This window comes from Phalaenopsis equestris, unplaced genomic scaffold (assembly GCF_001263595.1).
Source record: "Phalaenopsis equestris unplaced genomic scaffold, ASM126359v1 Scaffold000426, whole genome shotgun sequence".
Taxonomy (NCBI): Eukaryota; Viridiplantae; Streptophyta; class Magnoliopsida; order Asparagales; family Orchidaceae; genus Phalaenopsis; species Phalaenopsis equestris.
The window spans coordinates 75,528-87,814 of record NW_018164867.1 but is presented as its reverse complement, the minus strand read 5'-3'; the positions used below and the strand labels follow the sequence as shown (position 1 = coordinate 87,814).

Genomic DNA, 12,287 nt, shown 5'->3' with positions numbered 1-12,287 from the left:
TATATATATATAAACATTTGCATCAACAACATCATTAAATTATTATTAATTATTCAAGTTACTAAATAATAGATGTCGTTGGCATCATTTTTTACTTGTATCAAAGTCTTTACGTTGTCCCAAAGTTTCCATGGGCATGCACTTGCATAGCAAGCCACACATAATCATAAAACGCAATTCGACCAGGATACCGAAACCAGTGTCGCAGCCTTGCATATGATGGGATGCAAACCTAAAAGCGAACCACTGTCATTTATAGCACCATGACATGTATTCAATCTGATTAAAAGCAACCGTTAATGCCATGATGCATAAGATGAAGAGGCGCCCAGGCCCCAGATCTACCACGGTGATGCCCCACAAAAATATTTATAGTTACCACACGGAGGATTTATTATCCAGGTTTAGCACCATGACAGCATGCTCAACACAGACGAAGAGGGGTAACAGTTTTCATATGTCGAACTTCTCATAGCAAAGCTCTATCACGTTCTCCTCCTTGATACATTTGAATTCCAGAATTACCATTGCGATGGTGTGCTCATCCAATGAGGACCAGAATTGATTGTGCTAGCCCTCAGTCTTCAAAGAGCAATTGGAAAGACAAGGCAACTGATTTTGACATGTGTTCCATGCAAGGAGTCGCTAGCCCCAAAAGGAGCTCAGGAGTAAATGCTTGGCTCAATCACACTGCAGTGTTCCGTAGAATCCCTCTATCCCAACACATTGACGTTACATACTAAAGGAGTATGTTACCGAGCTTGACAAGAAGATGGACACTCTCTCCTGGAGTAGGTAGATTATCTATTGCGAGCTAGCTTGGCTGCATTGAGCTACAGCAGGATATGTTGGCTTAATCATTCCGTAGAATCCCACTATCCCAACACATAGGGGAGGGGACTTATGTTTGGATAAATTTTGGTATGTCAATGAGGGATAGGACACTTCCTTGATCATTGTGTTAGATGTGTTTTTACCCTTCACAAGCCAAATTTAGGAATCCCTATTCCCCGATGGCTCAATATCCACTTTTTGTGGCTCATGGGGTAAAAGTTATTCCGTGCGAATACCACATGCAGAGATGCATGCAGTGTCCGATCTCCATCGCCAATCACCGCTTCGGTGGGATTTAGGTGGGACTCACTTTCAATTTTTTTATTTTTTTAAATCCCACCGTAGCAGTGATCCACGGTGGAAATCGGGCACCGCATGTATCTCTGCATGTATTATCCCCATGGAATAATTTTTTCTTATCGGGACCCAAAAGCAGTGCTCAGTGGCATTTTTCAGTGGCATTTTCCATGTCAAAGCCATGGTGCCTAGTCTGACACGCCAACACCCTAACAGTTTTATGCTTTCACCATCTCTGATTAGATATACAACATTACAGGTGCTAACATGGCTTTAGTGATGTCGTCACAGCATCGTGGCCTCATGTCCAATGTTGTGGTGCCCAACATTCTTGGTCCCAATGATGGCTCATAATTGGATAGATACCACAATAGCAGTGCCTCAAAGTGTTATACTAAGCCATGACAACTCAATTTACTCAAGGTCAGGCTTTGAGTGATGCATCCTATCATATATGTTAACGTGGCATCTATCATGTCATCAATGCCCTAGTGCCAAGTCTAGTTCGACGACATTGCACCATATGTTTGTCCTATAAAAGGGGAAATTTTAGGATGTCTCTCAGGTTGACGTTTTGAAGTTGGTTGAACTTTTGGATTTAGTTTAGCATTTTTGAGCTTTTTGAAGCCATTGGGTCACTGGCTGGAGCTTTTGACAACCTCCTCATCTTTAAAAAGTGAGAACTCCAAAATCCTTCCCACTTATTTGCCATCTTCTCCTCCTTGGTGGAGACTTCTAATGCCCATTTATTGTTTGTAGTGGTAGGGGGAGCCGGTGAAGCAGTTAGCTAAACTTTAAGATTTAGACATCTTGCAACCATCGTATATGTGAAAAGCTTTTCTCTCTCACAATTTTCCATTTTAGGAAAGACTTAGGTTATGTGTCAGAGGAGCTAGGCCAGGTTGAAGAATTATTTGGAGGGGAGGGCAACATAACATAAAACAAACGACGGCTTTATGAGAACGACAACGACATCAAATCTAACTGACAAGAATGAAGACCGTCGGTAGCAACGACAAAAGCGGCCAAACATCAGCAAAGGTAATTATTGTAGTAATGAAAAAATACAAGTATAGCTCATTTTGAAGAGGACAAGGCAAGGAATCAAATGGTTCAAACTTTTTCAAAAAAAAAAAAAAAAAAAAAGAGTTCTTTGGGGAGGTGCTTATAAGGTGGTTTAGAGTTGACTTTGGGCAAAAAAAAAAAAAAAGACTTGGGCTCATTTGTAAGATAAAAATACAAGGAATCTAGTGGTCAAAGTAGTTTTGGCTAATTCAAGCTCTTTAAAAAAACATAATTGGTCAAAGTGGGCCCTGCCCTATGAGAGAAAATAGTAAATTTTGAGCAAAAAAAAATTATTTGATTTTATTGATCCAAAATATGTATTTCTGAATTTATAACAACTTTTATTGAATTCTAGTGTTAATTTTAAGTCATTTTGAGGAAGTTATGATAAAATTATCATTTTATTTTTGAAATTATCATGTTTTTCTCTCCTGATTATTGGCAGCTCAAAAGGTACCCAAACGGGGTTAAGTTTAAGTGCGGATGAACTCATTTGAAATTTTCGATGATATAGCAGAGTTTATTTTTAAAAATAATGACTTGAAAAAAAAATTTATAGGACCAACTTTCATACATGGGAAGCCAAAGTGCATTATTTTATATAAAAAATAGATTCTGATGATCATCAAACTGGTTTGCATGATACTCATATTTGAATATGAAAATTCTCCAACTTACATAATATAATTTGAATCACTGGATTGACCTGTGGAAGAAAATGTTAATTTTAGGGTTTTCGAGGTACAATGTCTGCATTAAAACATTGAATTGAATAGTTTTACATAAAAATTATTTCAAAAGACCATTAAATTTGTTTGCATGGTATTCATAAGTGATAATAAGCCTCATGCAATTCTTTGAATAAGATTTTAAGGCTTACATAACCTCCGGGGAGAGAATAATAATCTCATGATTTCAAAGATTAAAGTTGTTTTTAGTGTATCTCTAATTTCAGTTAAAAATCATTAATTTTAAAGATTGTTTTAATTTCCTTTAATTTTCATTAAGTTAAAACTTTAATTTTCTTAAATCAGGATTTGCTCAAGGCCAAGTTCAAGTGAAGCTAATTAAGCTTAAGCCAAGAAAAACAGGGTTGACCAAAAATGAGGTCAGCAATCCATTAGGTCAAGTTGGATAAAGTGGATAACTTGACTAATATAATGTTAATTCCACTTAATTTTATGTTTCATTATGCTAAATTTAGTGTAAGAATTGATTATATTATAATTTATTTAAATTGTTTCAATTTTTGTAAAATTGTAATTCAGTCTATATTAGTCAAATGGGCAAAGTGGACCCGTTAGCCCAATCTAAACCTAATTGGATATAAATTTAGTTTAATTGAATTAAGTTTAGTTAAAATTACTATTTTATTTGATTTCATTTAGTTTAGTTTTAAATTAGACTGTTTTATTTTAATTTAGCCTATATGATTCAAGTACTCTTAGGAGTCCTACCAGCCCGATTAGGCCTTAGGTTTTGGTATAAACTTCAATTAATTTAATTGGGTTCAAATTATATTTAAATTTTATTTACTTTTTATTTAGGTAGGATTTGGTTTATTTAAGGTGAGTTTGACCCAAAATCCTCGTGCTCATACTAAATGACCAGGGGCTCAATTTAAGTATAATTAGCCTAACTTTTAGGGTTGATAACTAAGTATTTAGCTAAATTCAATTTATTTTATTTGGTTAACTTGGTTTAGAAACCAAACAACTTATTGATTGAGTGTAATTAATTTAATAGTCTCATAGGGTCACTAAGGGTTAACGTAGTTTAATTGGGTCAATCATTTTATCCTTGCTCATGGTAAGTTAATAAATGCTGCATGGACTCATAGGATGGGTATTAAGGCTTTAGGTTGAGTTTTAAGTACTTTAGATTCACTAGCCCCCAAAAGTTTAATTTGTTTACTCTTTGGTTATTAATGACCTAATTGAAGTTGGTTCAACTTCGATCCGGTGAGTTGATGGCCAATCTTAAGTTTACTTGAAGCCAAAAAATGATTTTTATTTCCTTTAGGTTTAGTATTTGATTCAGTGTTCACCTGGTCATTAGAACAAATTGTTAATAGTCTTGTAAGGGAGCTTTTATGCTAATATGAGATTCTAGTTAAAGGCTAGAAATGAGATGTACTAAACTCATTAGAAACAAGTTCAACATAATAACATGGAAAAACCTATTCATATTTTGAGATCCAAATGTGGAGCAATCATGCCTTCAAAACCTCATGTATATTCTCAAAACTTATTAAAGTTTTTGGAGCTTATCGCAAATTTTTGCTCCTTATTTATGTTATGGTATTATAAGATTTAATAGTTTGGATGTTATACTTAATTTCATTATTTAAGTCCTTTAGATTCTATATATAGTGGGGATCCATCATCCCTCCTTTAAGTTAGACCATGTGAGTTAAAGTAAAGGTTGGTTCTTAAGAAAAGAATCTTAATACTTCATAAATAAGGAAATTGCTTATCCAAGTAATAGAAGGCTCTTGAACTATGAATCATGTCCAAAATAATTATTAGAAAATGGATGATAAAATTTCTTATTAAAATTTGAGATATCTATTGTCAGCATTGCAGGTCCGCATGATGAAGGAAAAAATTAACACGGAGGATGTTTAATATAACAAGCATGTGCTCAAATGCATGAAGATCTTAGATTAATCTAGGTTATGGGAGAAGCTCCTCTAAGGTGAGATGCAATTTGTCCTAAATGATGAAGCAATGAGCTTGCAAAATACGATGGCACCCTTTGAAATTGGTGCATAACATGCAAAAACAGATGGAGGAGCACATGGTGGAGCTTTACATAATAAAGGAGCATGGGTAAGGTGATCACTATATAACTTAGTTTGTGATTTACATCCCTAATAATTAAATGTTAAAGACCTAAGGTTGGCTAATGATATAGACTATGTTCCATGGATATAAGATAATAATTTTGTGCAATAGTTATCATGGATGGCATGTTATAAATTGGCAACACATTTATGTATCTTACTAACATTGGATTATTATGGTGATGACATAAGATTGAAGCCTGTTAGAAGAACACCATCACAATATATGATGGTTTTTAATAGAATTATGGCAACAAGTTCACTCAAAGTGTGCGAAGGAAGAAGCTTGGATTGAATTTTATCGATTTGAGCATAAAAGTAAAGTATAAGAGTATACGAAGACATTTGTGAAATTATTGCTTAAAATATCATGTTGCAGAAAAATGAAGCATTATTTCTTTTTATGAATAGGCTCAAAATTTATGTTAAGCTAGAGTTAGAGTGCAAGAATAAGTGGACAAAAGTGATGGTTAAAAATTAATTGAGTTTGCTTTGAAGGAAAAAAAATAATTCTATACCCAAAAATAAGTGAGGAGACAAGAGAGAATGCCTATGAGATTGACTATCTTTTTGATGCAATGGGCCTTGTAGGGCACATAGTGTCCAACTTAGAAAAGGATTGCAACACTCAGTAAATTCAATGTAAATGAATAAGAAGAGACGCTATTGAGTTTATTGTGGAACATTAACATGATAAATACAAGAAGAATAAGTATAAATCATTAATTTCACGAATTTGGAAATCACAAGCTTAAAGATAAGCACACTAGTTGATATTAGTGCATCTATTATTTTAGTTTTCATGGAGTTCAAAAATAAGTTGATCATCAATATATGAAAAGATTTATGTGGTTCGAGAAAGTAATCTCTATGGGCTAGATGATCGATCTAGTCTAATACATGACGTTAAACATTGTTCCAAGAAAATGCAAAGAGTTCGTCAACATATTTTCTTTTGATGACTATAAATTTATTTATGGATTATATTTCTTCAACATTATTGATGTATTGTTTAGATATTTTCTAATTTCATGCTTCTCAATGTCCACTTCCAATGTAGAATTTCAATGAAATGTACATTTATGACTGAGAAAAAATATATATAATTGAGGATGTGAGTGTTGAAGGGAATGAAAAAAGGACGAGTGAACTTTTTGGTGACCATGAAAAAGGTTGTGGAGCCATTTGGCATCAATATTTATGTCTCAATGAAGGTAAAGTATCCTTCATTCAATGATGCAATGATGTCCAAGTTGCCTATAAATTTGTCACTTTATAATGAATTTATTAACTAAATCAAGCTTATGTTGGATGCTAACCTTTCCCACAGAATCTTATCAAATTTCTCCCATTAGGTTGGAGGAGTTATGAAATCAACCTACATTCAAAGTTGACTTATTTAGTGAGTATGGTGGCACCAAATGATTCATTGAGCTAGATTTGTACTCGGGATATTAAGTATCATTAGCAAAACTGGATAAACTAAAGGTTGGATGTTTGACCTGTAACTAGGGATGTACATTATTTAGTTAAAACAAAAAAAAATCAAATCAAACCGACCTCATTTTGGTTGATTCAATTTGGTTTTAAAATAACAAATTGGTTTTCTATTTTAAATATTTTTATATTGATTTGTTTTCAGGTTTTAGTTATGTTTTAATATACATTAAATCAAAGAAACTGAAAAATCAAATAATATTAAAATTAGGAGGTGAAATTCAACTGGAAATAAAATAAATTGAGCATATGGCATATTTGTTATAGATTGATTTAGAGTTTATAATTTTAAAAAGGTTGTAAATAAATAAGAAAGAAAAACTAATTTTTTATTTTGAATTTCAGTTGGCTCCTAACCAAATCGATTAAACCAAATCATATTTTGATTCAGTTTGGATCATTTTTAGCAAAAATTTGGTCAATTTTATTTTTTAGATTTCAGATTTATGTTCATTTTTTTGACAAACTTGTGAACCGATTACACACCCCTAAAAATGATAAATCTTACTAATAATTATACTCATTTTAAAAAACAAGTACTAGGAATTGAGACTAATAATTTTTTTTTTTTATAACAAAATTTAAGAGTTTTATTCCTCTAAACTGAACTGATGGTTTTGTTCATATTTAATTTATTTTTTATTTAAATATTTTTAGCTAATTGTGTGAACTTTAAAAGAAAAATCACACAATTTACTCAAAATATTTAAATAAGAATGAACTCAAGATAAAAAAAAAAAAAAAAAAATTGGGGAAAAAATATAGTATCGCAGTTCTGAAGTCTTGAGTTTGCCATTTTAAAAATTTCATGGGGCATACAGATAGGACTATCCAAAGAGTTTGTTGTTCGCGATCAGTTCGTGTTCGGCTCGTTAAGCAGTTTGTGTTTGATTCGTTCGCTAAGCAAAAGTGTCGAACACGAACAAATTTTTTGTGTGATGAAATATAAACGAGCCGAAGATGAACAGTGGCATTTTTTAACGAACAAGAGTTCAACGCAGACTTACTCATGTTCGGTTCATTTACGCCCCTACATGATAACTGCCAAAAAAAATAAAAAAAACAAAGTATAATCACAAGCTAGACATCCCAAACGCAAATAGCAAAAAATCTACACTAAGACTTTTGTGCTTCCTCTCTAGGAAGGATATCATGGATGGAAAGGCAGATTTGTAAAATTCCATTCTATTGCTTCATCCACAAATACGTTAATTAATTAGGATATCTTCGCATTTTCTGCCATGAATGCCTGGTATTTCGCACGCTCTCTCCTATACCTTCCTACTTCTCTCACAACTGCCAGGATCAGATGCAACGACACAGGCGCAAAAAATGGCTACAAAACACAAGAAGAAAGCATTATTTACACTTGGATGAATTATGCTGGCAGCTAAATACTCATAAAAAAAATGTTATGTAGCTTATAATCCCTAAATTATGCAGCTAGCTACAAGTAGATAGCAAATTTAAAAAAATATATAAAAAAAATTAATTTTAAAACGGAGTACTTGCCATGTATATAGCAAAATAATGCTCGAGGGAAGAATAGCTGATTGACATGATGGATGGATGGAAGAATGCATCCTCAGCTAACGATCTCGCTTGCAGAGAAGATGCTAAAACGAAATGTGGATTGAACGGATCAGTAAAAACATCATCTTGTAACTACTTTATAATGCAACGAAACATCTGTTGCCATAGTTACCAGCTGAAGCATCATACATCCCAAGAGAGGCATTATTTAGAGCTAGGCTTGCAGCTTCAAGAGAATACTTCACCTGAAATAAACAAATTACATGAAGCTAATAGACGAAATATCTTCCAATTGAACAAAGTATTAATGAGATAAATTTACTGGATTTGTAAATGTTTGAGTGAGAAAAAGGAGAGCATAGCAATTTCCAGATGCCTGAACAACTATCAGACAGAATAAGCAAATTACATAAAAATGTTAGAAAATCCTGTTCATAGACTGCCTCAACGAAGTCAAAAATGATTGTCCAGAAAATTAAAGTCGGTGCATTTTCAAAGTCATCATTAAATTGATAACAAAATAAAATTGAACAATTACACATTTTGCTCTAATGCCAAAAAAAGAAAAAAAAGAAAAAAAAAACTCGGCTAGTAAAATTCTGTAATTTTTTCGCATTTTCCTAAGATCCTTATTACAGCCATTAATTCACTCGTATTAGTACATGGGAGCTTTTTATCCAACAACGCCTCTTAAAGCACTTGGATCATTCTTCAACTAAATAATTATTCAGTTTAATCGGCAACACAACACACTAAAAAAATGCCAAATAGAGCCTAAAACTTATCCACCCGAAGGGGAAAACAACTTCACCTTTCAAGGTTCTGAATCTTTGGCAATGGCAGAATGGTTCAGCGAGTCTACAAAGTGATACATAAGAAGAAGAACGAGGGGTTCCCTCATGTAAACATTAAAATTTCATGAAATATATGAAAAAAATTTTAAAATGGAAGATCATGGTTGACTAAAACTACTTAACCCACTATATCACACATTATCCTACCCTAAAGAGAAACATATTTCACTTGGTTGTTTGGCTGATCCTCGTAATATGACTTGATGGTTTGGTGGGCTCACTCAGAGCTATTGTGTTAACTGAAAAATGAGGAACTGGGTGTGCACATTTCACGCACATACCATCTGGAGGATTTGGCAACAAATTTCAATGGTACCATAAAGCTTCAACAATATTTCCCAAAAACCCTAAAAGAACAAACTAAACTTGGCTCTAAAACCTAGTAAGGCCTCACATACATATTCCATCAGCTTGAGGATAAAATGCCATCCTGCTGAGATTGCAGTAGTCCAGGCTTCGCTCTAAATCCTCTGGCAAAGGCCTCATAAATAAATTCAGTTAGTCTAAGGTATCTATGTTACTTAAATTCCCAGAGTCAAGTCTAGGTTTGACCAAAGAATCTCTGCTAATGCCTGCAACGTGAAACTTTAGGCTAAGCCTTGGACTTAAAAAAATAATAAGATTGGGGTTCCGTTCCACCAAAATACTACAGAAATTAGGGCCAGCGGACTTATATCATCATGTTTAGCTCTAATGAATTCCTGCAAGTCACAGGCAAAAGCTCCATTTTGTCATAAATCTCAGAGCAGGCCTATGCAAAGCTCTTAAACCTTTGTTTGAGACAATTGTTACATATCAGAAATTGTTCAAGGCCTCATATATATATAAAAAAAGAGTTTAAGACCTCAAGCATAATAGTCAGACCAATAACCTAATTCAATCCACATCGTGGAACCAAAGTTTTATGTTTTCAAAATCTTCAGCAAATCTATTACATCTAAGACTTGATAAATAGAAGTAGAATCTATTTTAAATAAGGAGGGCAAAATTAACCTCAGCTGGGTGCATTACAATGAATAGAAGAACCACAAAGAAGACAAAGCTAAAATAAATGTCAAAGCGCTACAAAGAAAAAAGAAGTATAATTGAAGGAAACATTAATAAAATATGAAAATTGTTTATACATAAACAAGATTTAGCACCTCAAGTAAACATATAACAAGATTGAATGGAGAAAAAGGATTCAGAAATCTGAATGATGATAGTTGGGGGAAGACCAAAATGATGATAATGAAATTATGGAGTGTACAAAATGAAAAAGATGCAAACTAATCTAATAACAAAAGTTAATTGCAATTCCAAGAACTTTACAAAACTCGGTTAATATGAAAACTCTTACTAGAAAAATGAATTCATCATGCTCAAATATAAACAATTATGAAACAGACCTGCTTTCTTATTTCATCCATAATAATCATTCTGGGAAGTGACTGAACCTGTACATTTCATATTTAGAAGTAATATTACGAGGCACACACAAAAATTAACATTGGTTTTAAAATAATAAAGAAAGCTGAAAGCATACCAATTTTGAGAGAGACTCAAGAGTAGTGGCACAAGATATAAGATTGTAACAAGCATGATGACGATACAGGGCGTCCAACTCCCTGTAATGTAAATAGTTAAATAGCACAAAATTAGCTTTCTCAACTCAACACTTCTCTAAGCAAAAAGCTAAACAGCAGCAAAACAAAATTGAATAGACCATGTGAAATGTATCACATTTCCAATTAGTTTTTAAATTTTAGCACTCATAATAATGTTAGATATTAATCCACATATACTTCCAAACTCTGAAGTTCCACTCATTGCTCTTTAATATAAATTAACAGTCAAACTTTATTATCATTCCCAGAGGAACCCTACCATTTATTAGTATAGTAAAATAGTCTAAATTCTTACCCTTTCATCATAAAGCAGCCCTAATTTACATAATCTGAACACCAATCTCATCTTCTGAATTTCAATCTATCGAGTCATGATAGAGGCCCTGAGAACTTCCAAAATTTACCAAATTGTACAGTTGATCAGTTTCCTCTTTATCCATTTATCCATTTTCATCAATTTTTCCACAAACACCACTATATGTTAAGCCTTGACATCCTGTTACATATTTACTCCATACAACAATGTACAGAGTGGGTACATAAAATAAGATAAACTCCACTTGACTTAAACAAGGTTTAGAAAATCAGTCAACCCATGAAACATGCAGATTAACAGGCAAGGGAATTGAACTTTGGCGATATTTAACCACAAAATTGAAAACTAAGATAAACATATAATAGCATTTACAAGTTCATGAATTTTACTTCATAAATATGCATAATATTGATCAGATGGTAACATAAACAGTTTGATAAACTAAAATAAATTAGTAATAAAATACCATATCTCGTTAAAAGTTACCCAATTTTTATGGAACAGTCATAAATTATTAAAACTATCACAATCAAACCCTTTGCATAAGCATATGGCTTCAATCATCAGAGCAAAAGGAACTTCATCTGATATACGCCTTTCACAAGCCAAGCAGCGAAGGTGCTCATAATGCTTTCAATGAAATAAAATCACATATTATAGATCTCAACCCCAATAGATTATCAATTTTTTTCCTTACCATCAAATTTACCAATGTCAATCAGATCTTGGTAATCATTTGAACTTTTCCTTCTTTTTCTTAACAAACATAGGCGTGTACTCTGACAGTTGGGTATCATAAATAAAGAGACAGAAATCAGCTCTCAAATGTTGCAATTGATTTAATTATACAATATAAGAGTAACTGAGGGTCGGTGCAGAACAAATTACCCTAATTTAAAAAAAAAATTAAACACAAGAATACATAAATTTATTCAAGCTCTTTCCAAATAATTTCCACTATAGAAAACTTATAAGTATGACCAACTAAAGCATTGGGCTGAATAGGCTACAACGTTTTAACATCAATGAGTGTACATGTAAAGATAGAAAGGAATGAAGTAGCTACTGCTAACTACTAGTTTCCAGGAGACTGGTATAAATATGATAGACTAGGGGGATCAAACCATAGAAAACTTATTTATAAGGATATATGAAGCAATACAGAAAAATTCCATGTTTCCTGAGCACTTCTGATAAGTCATACTTTTGAAAGGTGTAGGACCCGTAGCTACTGTCCACCCCTTGGCTTGAGCCCCACACAGTGGATCTTCATCCAATCAAATGCCGAGAACACATGTAAAGATCTTTGGCCTTGAATTAACGCCCTCTCGAGCCCTTGGATTGCTTTCCCAGGGATCCCTACGGCCACTGGCCCTATATAGCGGGATCAATCCCTACCTATTTTATGCATTGAGGAATTTATTTTGATTTTTTTTTTC

At 33.2% G+C, this 12,287-nt stretch overlaps 1 protein-coding gene across 1 annotated transcript in view; it reads right to left on the bottom strand.

Moving 5' to 3' along the window:
* Positions 1–7,312: 7,312 nt before the first annotated feature.
* The window catches only part of LOC110027358, a gene marked incomplete at its 5' end in the record, with an annotated part of 55,652 nt that continues 50,677 nt past the window's right edge, over positions 7,313–12,287 (bottom strand). The window contains 5 exons of the mRNA XM_020728750.1: positions 7,313–7,874; positions 8,051–8,154; positions 8,244–8,316; positions 10,314–10,361; positions 10,451–10,532. Of these exons, the coding sequence (XP_020584409.1) occupies positions 7,755–7,874; positions 8,051–8,154; positions 8,244–8,316; positions 10,314–10,361; positions 10,451–10,532 (427 nt within the window). The remainder of the gene's footprint in view (positions 7,875–8,050; positions 8,155–8,243; positions 8,317–10,313; positions 10,362–10,450; positions 10,533–12,287) is intronic.